We start from the raw sequence: 13,267 nt of genomic DNA on the forward strand, positions 1-13,267 counted from the left end.
CTGATCCCACCTCAACCAGGGAGCGGGACTTGAGGCGAGCTCCCCAGTCCCTCCCAGCCCCACTTCTTTAGGATGTCAGTGATTTCTATGATGTTGGACGTGCCTGGGATGGCTTGATCCTGCCTCATCGGACTGGCTGGGTCCTCTCCAGCCCCGCTGCCTTAGGATGTCAGTGATTTGTGTGAGGATGGAGGTGTCTGGAGTGGTTTGGAGGGGATTTCTATGAGGATGGCGGTGTCTGGGACAGCTTGGAGAGGGCTGATCCCACCTCCGCCAGGGAGCGGGGCTCGAGGCGAGCTCCCCAGTCGCTCCCAGCCCCGCTTCTTCCTCTCCGCGCGGGTGGCCGTGGCCGTGCCCGTGCCCGTGCCGGGCTCCGCGGAGGAGTTGCGAGCGGCAGCCCCACTGGCGGAGGCGCGGGCTGGGCTGGGCTGGGCTGGGCTGCTGCGGGGGCCGGGGCCGGGGCCGGGGCCGGGCGCGGCAGGTGGAGCCGCGGCGGAGCCAATGGGCGCGGGGAGGAGGCGCGGGCGCCGGGGAAGTTGGCGGCGGCGGCGGCAGCGGCAGTCGGCGGCGGCGGGCGCGGGCGCAGGATGGGCGCGGGGGCGCTGCGCGCGGTGCTGGCGGCGGTGCTGTGCGCCCGGCTCGGCGCCCAGCCCTGCGCCCCGGTGCGCGCCGCCTTCCAGGCGCTGCAGCCCGGCGCCCGCGGCGTGCCCGACGGCCCCCTCTCCGGTAAGGGCGGCCACGGGGCGCGGGCTCCGGGCGAGCAGAGCAGAGCCGAGCCGGGGAACAGACCTGCCTGCCTGCTTCCCTCCTTCCTTGCTTGCTTGCTTTCCTTCTTCCTTGCTTGCTTACTTTCCTTCTTGCTTCCCTTCTTTCTTTCCTGCTTGCTTGCTTTCCTCCTTTCCTTCCTTCTTTCCTGCTTGCTTGCTTTCCTCCTTCCCTTCCTTCTTTCCTGCTTGCTTGCCTGCTTTCTGGCTTTTTTCCCCTGCCTGCTTTCCTGGGGCCGCGGGCTCGATCCGGAGAGCTGATGCCCTTTTGGGCAGAGGGGAATCCCGCAGCCGCAGCCGATAGTACTAGTGACCCGAGATGGGTTTGCATGGCAGAGCTGGCCCCTGCTAGGGACCTGGGGCATCTTTGTGCCCTGTGGGGTAACGAGGGTCTGTGGGGGGGACGTGATCTCTTTTATTAGACCAACTAAGTAGTCGGAAAAATTGTTCTCTGCCAGCTTTTGGGCACGGGCGCCCTTCGTCAGGCAGAGACGCTGCTGGTGTTGTGCGCGCCTGGGTGCATTTGGGGGGGGGCTGAGTCTGCCTCGTGCCCGCGGCTGATGCGAGCCTCTCTTGTCCGAGAGCCTGAGTCCGGTCAAAACTGTCTGGGAGGAGGGGGGATGAATGTGGTACCCGGGAGGTTTAATACCCTTCAGGTTTAAGAAGATTACTCCAGTCCATCCTTCCCTTAAGCGGCGGGCAGAGCTCAGGGTCCACTTCTATTTTGGAAAAATCAATCCCGTCTGAACAGTTGTTTAGTCCGAAGGTGGCCTGGCTATTCCCGATGCCTGGACTAGGTGAAGACAGAGCTGCGAGGAGAGCGAGCCTTGACTCTGGACCTGCTGGAGGAGCTCGGCTGCTGATTTCAGCGGCACCGGGTCAGCGCGGGCTCTCGGTACCTGTCTAACTCTGACTGCGGGCACATCTGTAAGGAGCAGGTTAAACCTAACCCCGGAGCACGTTCCCTTTGAAAGTGGCTGCTGCGAGTCAGCCCTGCAGACTCTGCTCGGGATTTTTGCTGTGTAGCATAGCCTATCCAGCCATGCAAGATCAAAGCAAAGGCCTTAATTATACAGCTCCTTATGTATTTTAATGCCTAAATGAAGCGGCACACAACTGCCTCGGCGTTGGCACAGAGCACAAGCCCGGTGGCACGCCTTTGCTGTACCACGACGGGTCAGACCTCGCTAGACAAGGAGGCAGAGTTACCGTCTCTGGAGTAAATTGTATGTTTAGACGTGCAAAATTATGTAGGCATCGACAGGCTGCCACAGGTGCAAAGATCCCGTTGCCTTTTCTGGCCGGATAAGAGTCGACAGGAATTTCTCCTGTCTTTTTCCTTTTGAACAACTCTGCGTGCTGTTGAGATCTGCTTAACTTCCCTTCAGCCCGCCCGGCATCTCATCTCCGTGGTGTTTCAGCACAGCAGGTTTCCCACGCGGGGAGTCGCGTGCCTGATCCCGCTGAAGCACGAACGATGAAGCGAAGTGTTGGCATCGTGGTAGCACTCGGGGGGCTTCTGTCTTGGTGCTGGAGGCCCCGGCGAGATGCACAGCACTCGGCTCTGCAGGTTTCCCAGTCAAGCCGTCAGGACAGCCAGATGAGGAGGCAGGATGAGATGGATGGCAACAGCCTGCTGTTTCGGTAGAGCCTGTCATTGAGAGCGCCACGGCTCTGGAGAGCCCAGAGGTGCAAAAATCACTTTACCTGTGCCTGTTTGCACCCCCTTAGGGCAGGAAGCGGGCAATATGTGTAGAGCAGAGTTACGGCTGGACTGATGCAGGACCTGACTTCTCGGAGATGTTTCGTTTTGTAGCAGCTTCCCAAATGTGGCATCCTTGTTGGCTTCCTGTGCGGAGAGTGCAACAGGGCAAAGACGCTTTTCCTTTCTCTTCCCTTTCTTGTTTCCCCCAGCCTTGGCCCGGTCCTGTGGATGTTCCCATGGGGTATTACGATCCCAGCACTCGTTCCTGCCCAAGGCAGGGGGTTGGACTTGATCTGTTCAGGTCCCTTCTGCCCCTAGAAACTATGAAACAGCTGTAGAACTAGCATATTTTCACTTTTTTGTTTTCTTTTATGAGAGCATCCACAAATTGAGGACCTCTTGTTGCGTTGCAGGTCAAGAGCCACCCTCGTCTGGCTGGAGCTGGCACTGAAAGCTGCTCTGTTTGTGTTTTTTGGTTCGCGGGCAGGGGTTTGTGAATCCAACCGGCTCTCTTGGGAGTGCTGTAATGAGTTAAGAGTGCTGAGCAGAACGGCACAACAGGGCAGGTTGTGGCAGCTAGAAGCATGCAGGGACGTCGAGTCTCCCTACCCCGCGTGGCCAGCGAGAGCTGCGGATCTGGGCCCTGGAGCATACTTGAAAAGCACGAGCTCTGTGTGGGTGGATCTCCTAGTGCTGTGCAGACAAAGGGATCCACCTGCAGGGAACTGGTTGCAAGCTGGGGATCGATGCTTGTAATTACACGCTACCTGAAGTCGGTGGTGGCGGGTTGCCAGCAAGCAGCTTCCCTTGCGAAAGCTGGCTGCAAAGGGCTAAGGGTAGCCTGCCTACACGCACACTTGTTTGAGAGCTGCGGGAACGGGGGCACGCGTGCAGCTGAGGGGTGGGGGGGAACTTCCTTCTGACAATGGCTGCGTTAGTCCTAGCACCTGATGGCACTGTTTCATCTTGATCCGGTGCCAGATGCCGTGTGCCTCCGTCAAGGCAGCCTCCCTCCGCAAGACAAAATGGGAGTTGAGCTTTTGCTTCCTAAAATAAAAAAACTTACTTAAAGCACGTTTCTGCTGCAAACGCCAAGCTGTGGTTTCCTGAAACGGCACTTGGCCTTGTGAGCTGTCGCAGCGGCTGGTGTGTCTGAGTGAGACGGCGGCATCAGTGCCACGAGCTGCTTCACCCGCTTGTAGTGACTTGGCTGCTTTGGGGGGTGCCTAGCCTGGCCCTAGGTGCGAAGGCTGCTGGCACGCCTGTCAAGTCCTCCAGCTCCTGGAGATGCTGATGGGGAAGGGGAAGTATTTTATTTCTCCACCAAGACCAGTGCTGACATCAGCATACCAGGGGCAGACTGGTTTCCTTGGCTCGGTAGCCCAAACCAGTTTTAGGGACATACGTGGAGTGGCCCTTATCTATTATTGCTCTGCCCTCTTTGAAAGAAATCTGTTTTCTGCCTGAGCACTCAGCCCCGGTTCAGAGCCTCTCAGCCCACTCTGCAAATGCAGCTGCTCCCCCCTTCCTGGGATTTGAGATTATTAATAAACGAAGCAAGCAATAAGTGAAGTGCAGGTCTGTGATGCTCCCTGATTTCCTCTGCCCTAAATCTCCCCTTCCCCTCCCCTGCCTCTCCTACCTTCCTGTTGTACAAATGGAGCAAGCAGCTCTCTGCAGAGCCGACTGCCTGGATCAGTCCCTGGGAGCAGGGTGGGTGTTTGAAGCCCATGCTACCTGGGTCTGACCCTGTCAAAGCTACAACTTATCACATCTAAAGTGGATTCTGCATTTGGCAAAGTACATGAACTTGATCATAATTAAAGTAATGACTGCCTGCTTATACCTTGCATCTGGTTCATCTTGGATGACTCTTTAGTAATTATACTTCAGAGCATCAACTATTCCTAGTACCATCTGCATAAATCTCCGTAATGGGGGAAACATCATTCAAGTGCTGTTTTCCAGGCTTCTGTTTATTGCTTTTCTCCCTTCATACATCTGTCAATTAAAAGGAAAAAAAAAAAGTTCTGAGATTCCCACTTGCAAATCATTTGCAGAACCTGTATCTATATTTCACACAAAGTTGGCAATAATTAAGGCTTTAAATAACTTACTTAAAACACGCTTTGACACAAGTTATGGACAGTAATTTCTGGAAACCCATGGTGCTTTCTGAGAAGTTGCATCGAATGGCACATGGAGGTGAAATACAATAGCAGTAGGTTTTTGGGGAAACAATGTCTGGCCTGATCTTGCAGCTGGATAGGGGTGGGGGGGCTGCTGGCTGTATCATTTTGGTGCAGCATCTTGCCTGGACAGGTGTCAGTCCGTGCAAGTCCAGTTTGGCAGGTACGTGTTTAAAGTGCGAGCACTTCACACACACTGGCTCATATTGATTCATGAGTAATGCTAATATTACAGCAGTAATATTAACTGGAGACATCCATTAGGCTGTAGGAAGGTGGTCTGAGCTGACATTAGTACTGACTACTGTGCCGTGTCTTTCTGCATCAGCACAGTACACTCGAACATGTTTGAAAGCATTTTGAGAGCTTTGCAACCTAGCTGCCATCAAATGCAGTTTATTACTCGAGGGAGCATCCTGGAGTAATTTATGCCAATACCTAGATTTTATTTGGAGGGGAAAACTTTTTTTATGTGCATTTAGGAGAGCGGGGGAGATACCGGACCCTGAGGTCTCTTGAGAGAAATCTAAAAATACCAGAGGAGATTTCTTGCGATTTGGAAGTTATTCAAGATCTTTGGAAACGGAAATCCTGAGCAAAAATATGCTCTGATGTGGAGTTCTGGGTTGAGATAAATTGCTTTTCTGTCGATAAATCAGTAAGACGTAAATGGTCTCCTTTTTGCTTTCTTCTGCTGTACATCTTGGTTTGGCTTTTCCTCTGTCATTTTTTATCTCTTTTGCTCTTTTTACATATTTCCTCTCACTATTTAAATGTTTACCTGGGTTTGCAAACTGCACGAGGAAAGGTAGAGAGAATAAGGTCTAAGTATGGAGAATAGGAGGTGAAGGGAAGGATAGGATAGCTTTTCTGGTATTTGAAAATTGCTGCCGTAAAGAGGGAGGACAACTGGACAGGACACAGGGCAGTGGGTTTAAACCGCAGCACGGTGATTCAGATGAGGAAAACTTCCTCCCTGTAAAAGAGGGCTGGAACCAGCTGGGAAATCTCCCCAGAGAGGCTGGATGGTGCATGCCTGGCACTTGGGAAGAGCAGGCGATTCGGCTAGTACTAGGTGACCCTCGAGGACCCCCCAGCCCTACGGCTCCCACTTTCTTCTTTATCTCAGGTTTGCTAATAGGTGGCTGCCAGAGAGTGCTGCACTCGCTTTGCCATCCGCATACCCGAAGTTCAACTTACCATCGTTTGTGACCCACACGTTGAAAGTGGTCTGATTTTTATTTTTTTTTAGAGTGCTGAGTACATTGGCTTCGGCGGCGGACTTGCATTTGCTCGTCACTGGAGAATCAGACCTCTTTTTATGTAGAAGCCTATGGATTTGGGAGTCTATCTTTGGGCACCAGTGTTAGTCGGAGGCGGTGTGAATGTGAGCCTGCTGGCGTTGCTTGTGTCGGGCTGAATAAACCGTCTTCTTCCTGTTGGGCCAGCAGTTTTGGACTCTTTCCAACACAAGCTGAACTCCCTAGAGCTTTGCAGGTGCAGGGAAAGGCTTTCCCCTTCTGCACAGGGAATATTTTCTGTGCGTAGGAGTCTTGCCCTTTCCAAATCTCGTTGGTGAGCTTAAGCCACAGATTGGGCAGGGAGGATAAGCGTTTAGCAGGTGGAAACAGCATGTAGCTTCCTAACTGTATAATGGGCCAGGTCTTCATAGAGAAGACAGGGGAAGCAGCAGTTTGGGGCATTTGCTACCAAACTGGGAGGGAGTTGGGCTTTCAGCCTTTCATATCCCAAGGGACTGTGCCAAGAAATGGCCTGTCGTCCCTGCTGTTGTGGCATCCTGGGCTAAGCCATACTGCTGTTGCTTCCTGAAGTGGCTGGAAATATGCCCCTGTCCTCCTGTCAAGGTGGTGGGGCTGACGGGGTGGGCAATAACCGCTGAGCATTTTAAAGCGGCTGTGTTCGAGGTTGCCCTGTAGAGAGACTGGGCAGGCAGCGGGCACTGATGCCTGAATGGGCTCTCTTCCCTATGGGAGGGCGGTGAAGCTGTTCTGGATCCTTTCCTCCTCCTTTGGCACCTTGGGGGGCCATGAAAGTGGGGATCTTGTGTTTGCTCCATCCCTTCTTGCACACTGTGAAAGGTGGGGCTCTGGGTGGGGTGGAGAGGGATCATCGCCTTGCCAAGAGCAGGTCCCGTTCCCCAGGAAAGCTCGGTGACTGCCTACACAGACATCTCAGAGAGTCGTTATATATTTGGCATTTTCTTGTGCACATTGTTCCTTCTCTTCAATAGAAGAAAATCTAGACAAATGCCAGGAGAATCGAGGCGATTACCCTCTTAGCTTTCAGAGTTGAATGATGGGGCTTTCAAACTGGCTGGCTGGCGTGAAGCTGGAGTGGACCGGGGTAAGAAGATCCCTGTTGGGCACATGGATACCTTTGCCTGTGGCCCGGGTACCTTTGTACCCAGCAGGACTCGTGGTGTTTTCATCCAAGCAGCTTTTCCATTTAGCTTAGTGCAATAGTTGCCATTTAGCTTAGTGCAATAGTTGAAGATCTCGGTTTCCTAGATAATTGAGTTTTCTGCTCTTAATTATTTCAGGCCTGCAAGTTGCTCTCTTGATAGTAAAAAGAGCAGGAGCAGCACCCTAAAACTTAGCAGCCTCCTCAGGCAATCATTTTATAGTGAGACCATTAATTTTTTTTTCCAGGGGTTAACTTTAACAACATCCTGACTAGTATTCTTCTGGGACTTTTGAATGGCTTTGGATGTGCGTGTTTGCATGTGTGCCATTAAAACACATAGGATGCGTATGCATATCCATAAATCAAACAGCCTGTTCTTGATGGTCTACTTTTTTAAAAGGATAAGGGATATTGCCAGGGAGGAAAAACAAAGCATAAAATCTATTTACTTATGTTTTCTTTATCGCCTCTCATTAAAAATGCTTTTTATAGCACTGCCATATTTCTGTGGCAATCATCTGCCCAGTTTTGCAAGACTTGAATGAGAATCTGGTTTCAGACAGCCTTGTGAAAGCGAAGAGAGAGCAGAGAATAAGGGATAATTAAGGAATAATAAATGTCCTACGTTGTACCCATACTGTTCTGACTTTAATCACCTATCGAACAAGGTTGGTTTATAATTTATATCTCTTTAATTAGGTTTTAAAAAAACAGACAGAGCGGCACTTGACCTGCGTTCTGAACAGCTGCATTTCCCTCCTCCTCGCAATGTCGAGTAGTAAAAGTCAAAGGCAGAGCCTCAGTCCCTCTATCATGTCATTTAAATACAAGTTTAAAAATATATGTATTGAAATGGCAGGGGGGAAATAAATCTCTATGGCAGCCCTTAAATAATTCCCTTCACTCATTTAAAAGGGTGACACGAATGGCACCGGCCAGTTAGAAATAACGAAGTTTTCAAAAGAAGGTGGGTCTCTCTTTTTTTTGGGTCTCAAGTTAATAATGACGTGACAACATCCTTCAGGAGCTCCTGAACCACAGATCATGGTGCAGCATTACTGCAGCTCAGTAAATTGAGCTGTCCTCCAATTATTGCTTGTGGAGCCCTTTGCAGTTTAACTCACTTAAACCCTCGGGGCCAGCTTTTCCTCTTGGTAACGCGCACGTAAAACCAGGACTGATTCGAACAGGGTGACCTGATTCTAGGACACGAAGCTGCAGTTTTGCCTGGGCGGGCAGACGCTTGTGCCCTAATGAAATTAGCCGCTTCTCCGCCTGTACTTGATTACAGAGTTGGGGTCTTAATGAAGTGTAACGGAGATCAGAATTTGGCCCATAAGCCTTTTCTACAAATTCTGCAACACCTGCATGTAGGCGGTATGGATTTTTTTCCCCCCTCAGTTTTCTCCGTATTCCATCAAAATTACTTTAACTCCTATGGTGCTGAGCCCTTCTCCTTGGAAATAGTTGTCTATCGACGTGAACGGCTTACTGAGAAGCAGCTGACAATGGATTTTAAAATTCCTACGTTGAGGTGTGAGGAATGTGGCCAAGTACATTATTGCGGCTCTACGGAGACTGTAGCTCTGCTTACCATGAGTGTGTGCAAAATTGCTGAGGCATTTACACTGCTGTTCCCCAAGATGGCATAAATGCCACAGCACTGTAATGCTCACTCATACACACATGCCCACCTATGGGGTCAGATCCTGCAGCCACTTCCTCGCTGCGGGTCCTATTTTGCAAGGTTCAGGCGTGCATGCCTCCCATCATAGAGACAAAAGCATTAAAAAGCAATAGGAAGATCAATACGCACGCATCTGAATGTGCTTTCACAGACCTGTCAGGGTAACAAGCTAGAGATTTTCTCTCCAAAAAGAAATTGTAATGATCTCTAGCAAAGGGAAGGGATCATTTTCAGGGATTGAGAATGGCATTACAAGGTGCAATGACTTGAAACTAAGAAAAAAAAAAAAGGAGGAAAATGTAGGTTGGAAGATAAAACAATCTTAACAGTAAGGGCCATTAAGCATTAGAATGATCTTAACTATCTCCCGCTTTGGGGACCATCACGAGAGATGTTTAAACATTGCATAAAATACCTGCCAGAGTGAATTGGTAGGCAGAGTGGGACCTGGGAGATGTTTGGGATGATCCATGAGACCTTCTCTGGTCCTTTTTTTGAAGTCAGAAATATGCGGTAATATATCAAATGCCTAGTTGTGTCTGTCCACAAGCTTGGATGGTGTCAGATGTCTGTCCCTGGGCTTCAGGACCATGCTGAATGACCTTCTCTTGCTACAGCCTCGTTGACAAGCTGTTCCAGAGCATCAGTGCTGTGCTGCTCTTCTAGAGCAGAGTTGTCCAACTTCTAAGTGGCTGGGGGCTGCCCTCACCCCTCCACTACCCAGGCAACTCACCAGCTGCAGGCTCCCCTGCTGCACTGTGCCATGGGCATCCATGTCCCATGCCACTCCTGGGGGGTCAGATTAAACCCTTGCAAGCTACCAGTTGGACAGCCCTGTGCTAGAGCCTCTGCAGTTTGTACAGCACCTTGCATACTGGGGTCTGATGGCTAGAAAATGCTGTTTAGAGGTTTGCTTTTGGGAACTGGCATGTAGGTAAAGTAGATATGCATTAGAACAACAGTCCAGGGCAAGCAGACACAGGCTGGGAAACTGAAGACCTGTACCACACTGTTCCATAACGTGAGATAAGGGACTGCCACGTTGGCCAGGTCACAGTGCCCAGCTGCAGAGCCCTTGGGCTTTCTAATTTTGGGGAACAGACCAAATTAGGAGAAGACTGGAAAGAACCAAATTAGGATGTGTGCATGTTTGTGAAACAAAGGAATATGCTGACCAGACAGAACGTGGACAGTATGATGACCACAGGGAGACCAATCAACAATGCCCAAAGATGAAGAGTCATCAGAGGAGAGAGAGAATACAAAAGGAGAGATTTCAGAGCAGCAGAGGGTCCCTGAGAGGTGAACCCGGGGCCACCACTAGGAGCAGGGTGGCCTTCAGCCTAAGACCTCCAGGCTGCTGACATCTGGCATTCAAGAGAGAACCTCAGGGTGAAGTTTGCATCCTGGCCGTCCTGTATCTTGACTCTGTGAACACTGGGACTAGTAGATATAGAATTGTTTGCCTTATTTTTATCTGCTATCACTGTGTATCTGCAAAATTCACCTATTACCAAACGGAGAGCTTGTGGTCAGCTTGAGGGTCTGGGTCCACCCAGAACAAGGTATCTTGGTCATAAATCCAGTGCCAACAGGGTCTTGGTGCATTACTAGGGCTTTTACGTGGCAGTGTAATAAAAATAAACATTGATAATTAAAGCTTTTCCAAGCACTTCAAGTGGCCCCACATTGCTCAGCAAGATTGTGCCTGTCCAGAACCGTACTAGAGAGCAGGTCCAGTGACCCGTGCTCCCAGCGGCTGGTTCTGAACAAGCAAAGGTCTGAACTGACAATGACCCTTATGCTCTCAAATTCTGGAAGAACCTGGCCCTTCTGCCCTGTTGGGGTTAGCGTAACATTTACTGAGATTTGATATTGTTGGCTACCACTGCCCACCAGAGCTAATTCCTGGCCCCCTTGCTTCAGTGCGAGATGGGTGCCTGTCATTGTACCTAAAAGTAAGAATCAACTGGAGAGACGTGGGGGTGTAGTGGCTAATGAGGAGGGTGTGAGGGGTATGGGAGACTCTCCTGTGGCCTCTTCCTTCCTTTTGCTTGTTCAGCTCTGTTCATTGCGAGATCTCCAATTCTTTTTTTCCCCTATATTGGTATTTCTATTAATCACCAGTTCCTTTTCATTTGAAATACGTCCGAATATAATGAACGTCGGAGGAAATCAGCCCCACATTGGCCGTAAATTGAGAGCTGTGCTGCGGGTTGAAAGAAACCAGGCAAAGCCTTTTGGGGTGTAAATTGACTTCAATTTATTTCCAAAATCCTTCTAAAGTGCTTTTATGCGACCACTCATTTCATTAGGACGATGTCTTGCTCTGAGCACACTGTGCAGTTTTACAAGATCAGGTTTTTTTTGAAGCATAAAATATACGTCGCCCTCCTCCTCCGAAGTGGTCTGTCCTGCCTGTCGCCGCTTGCCCCCTTGCAGTAGCAGTGCCTGGCTCCTTACCTGTTCATCTTAAACTGGCTCATGGAGGAGCAGCTGAGTAGGGAGTAAAGAGATTTGTTTGGAGTCCAGCAGCAGCCCTGGACATAGGATCCGGGTGTCCAAAATCCCAGCCCCGTGTCCTAGCCATTAGCCAGCACTGCCCTCTCCACTGTTGTTGTGATGTGAGGTGCAATTCCCTTATCAGTAATAATCCTCTGCCTCCAACTTGCATTGGGGAGAGGGGAAGGAGGACTTTGCTCTCCATTGTGATTGAGTCCTGGTGATTTCTTTTTTTCCTAGCACGTTCTGCACACGTGTCGCCTGTTCTGATGGGCACGTGTGATCAGGCTTGACATGCATGCATGCCCTGTTCTTTCATGCCTCATTTGACCAAGGCAACTTCTGATGCTTTACAGCGATCAGCTGGAAAGTGCATCTAGGAAAAAAAATCTTAAAAAGGGGGAGGGAAGGAGAGAAACCTGGGAGGATGGTTAATTATCAGATCAAAGCCAGACATTTACGGAGGGCGCTGTCGGACTAACTGCTTTCGTGTTGCCTTAAAAACTTGCCACGCGCACCTCGTGTGAGACAGCATGTTGGCAATAGGTGGAAAAGTTGCATTCAGCTCTCCTATTGGCTCCTTGGGACCAGGGATGGACTGTCGTCTAGTTTGCACAGTATTTCATTGGCATCTCTGGACACTTCCTTGAGACCGATCATGAATATGTAGGAGGTTTTGGGGAGATGACTGGATGGCATCAATGGCTGTTGCACCGGGCTTCAGGTCTCCAAACCTCAAATTGCATCTTAACCAGCTACTTAATAGTATTTTACCCACCAAACATGATAAATCATTGCAGTGGATTTGAGATATTTTTTTCTTTTATAAAACGATCTTCTGCTGACCTGGGCTGTTGGTTTTGTTTGTACCTCCCTGCCTGCAGCGCAGTATTGGAAGGGAGTTGAGAATTTATGGATGTCTTTATAAATATGGCCAAGAGGTACTGAAGTTGCTCAGCACTAGGCATTCAAAAGCCTGGGAGTTAAAAAGCCCAGTGATTTTTACCCAATAGTAAAAGTAGCTCTATTTTCTTTGTCTTCCAGTGTCTGGGCTGGAAGGGTTGTTTCTGAGTGTTTCTTTGCAACCGTGAGAGCTGGAAACTTCATGGATTTTTTTCAGTGAAAACTCAGATCTTTTCCTAATCTCGTGCTTCCGGGAGTGAGTCCGGAAGAGAATTGCAAGCCTATGAGTTGGAATGAAGTCCAGGCATTTTCTAAAATCCTGGCGTTTTGAGCGTGTAACTTGAGCTAATTTGCTTCGAGAGTGCGAGACCTCAGTAGTTGGTTTAAACCAAACCAAACCCAGGCTGGGCACCCAGGGGCCAGGCACCCGAACCAGTTGTTTTCTGAAAACCGTGGATGCTTCTCCACTTGGTCTGCTGCAGCGGGAGGCTGCCTCGTGAGGAGCATTGCCGCGTGCAGTCCGATGGTGCGTCGGCACGTGCGACTGCGCTTGGACTTGGTGCAGACCAGATCTGAGCCTGCCGCTGTGTCTGAGAGAAGGGGGCCCGCCAACTTGCACGGTGCTTGGTGAAAGCCCCAGGCCCGTTCACAGGCATCCCGTGGTCCTCAGTGTAGTGCGTGTAAGTTAAGTGATACAGGGCTGGCCCAGCATGATGCTAACCCTTGCACCGTTCTAGCAGGCTTTCTGCAAGGGAGGCTGCCGCCTGGCATGGATCAGGGGTGTAGGTTGGTTTAATAAAAGATATTGGGTTTACCCAAAGCACCTTGTCTGCCACCTGACATGGAGGGCACTGAAAAGTCATTGTTGCAGTGTACATCCCATCCTGCGATGTCCGTGGCAGACTGGATTGCTTGGTTATATGCCTTGTTTCATTGACATGAGTTCCCTACCCCCAGACCCTTGTTTCTTCTGTCTGTCAGCATCATCACTTTGCTCCTTGTTGTGCGCTGGGTTTCCTATGCCCTTCCCAACCTTCTGGCTTCCTCCTATAGTGCTCCTGTCACGCCTGCAGCCACGGAGACGCGAGTGACA

General features: G+C 50.4%; 1 protein-coding gene across 2 annotated transcripts in view; it reads left to right on the top strand.

The window, feature by feature from the left end:
* Positions 1 to 572: 572 nt before the first annotated feature.
* The window catches only part of GPC3 (glypican 3), a 202,436-nt gene continuing 189,741 nt past the window's right edge, over positions 573 to 13,267 (top strand). For both annotated transcript variants that reach the window (XM_019492767.2, XM_059732903.1), the window contains exon 1: positions 573 to 726. In XM_019492767.2, coding sequence (XP_019348312.2) covers positions 588 to 726 — 139 coding nt within the window. In that variant the 5' untranslated portion in view covers positions 573 to 587. The remainder of the gene's footprint in view (positions 727 to 13,267) is intronic.

Source organism: Alligator mississippiensis, chromosome 8 (assembly GCF_030867095.1).
Source record: "Alligator mississippiensis isolate rAllMis1 chromosome 8, rAllMis1, whole genome shotgun sequence".
In the NCBI taxonomy this organism is placed as follows: Eukaryota; Metazoa; Chordata; order Crocodylia; family Alligatoridae; genus Alligator; species Alligator mississippiensis.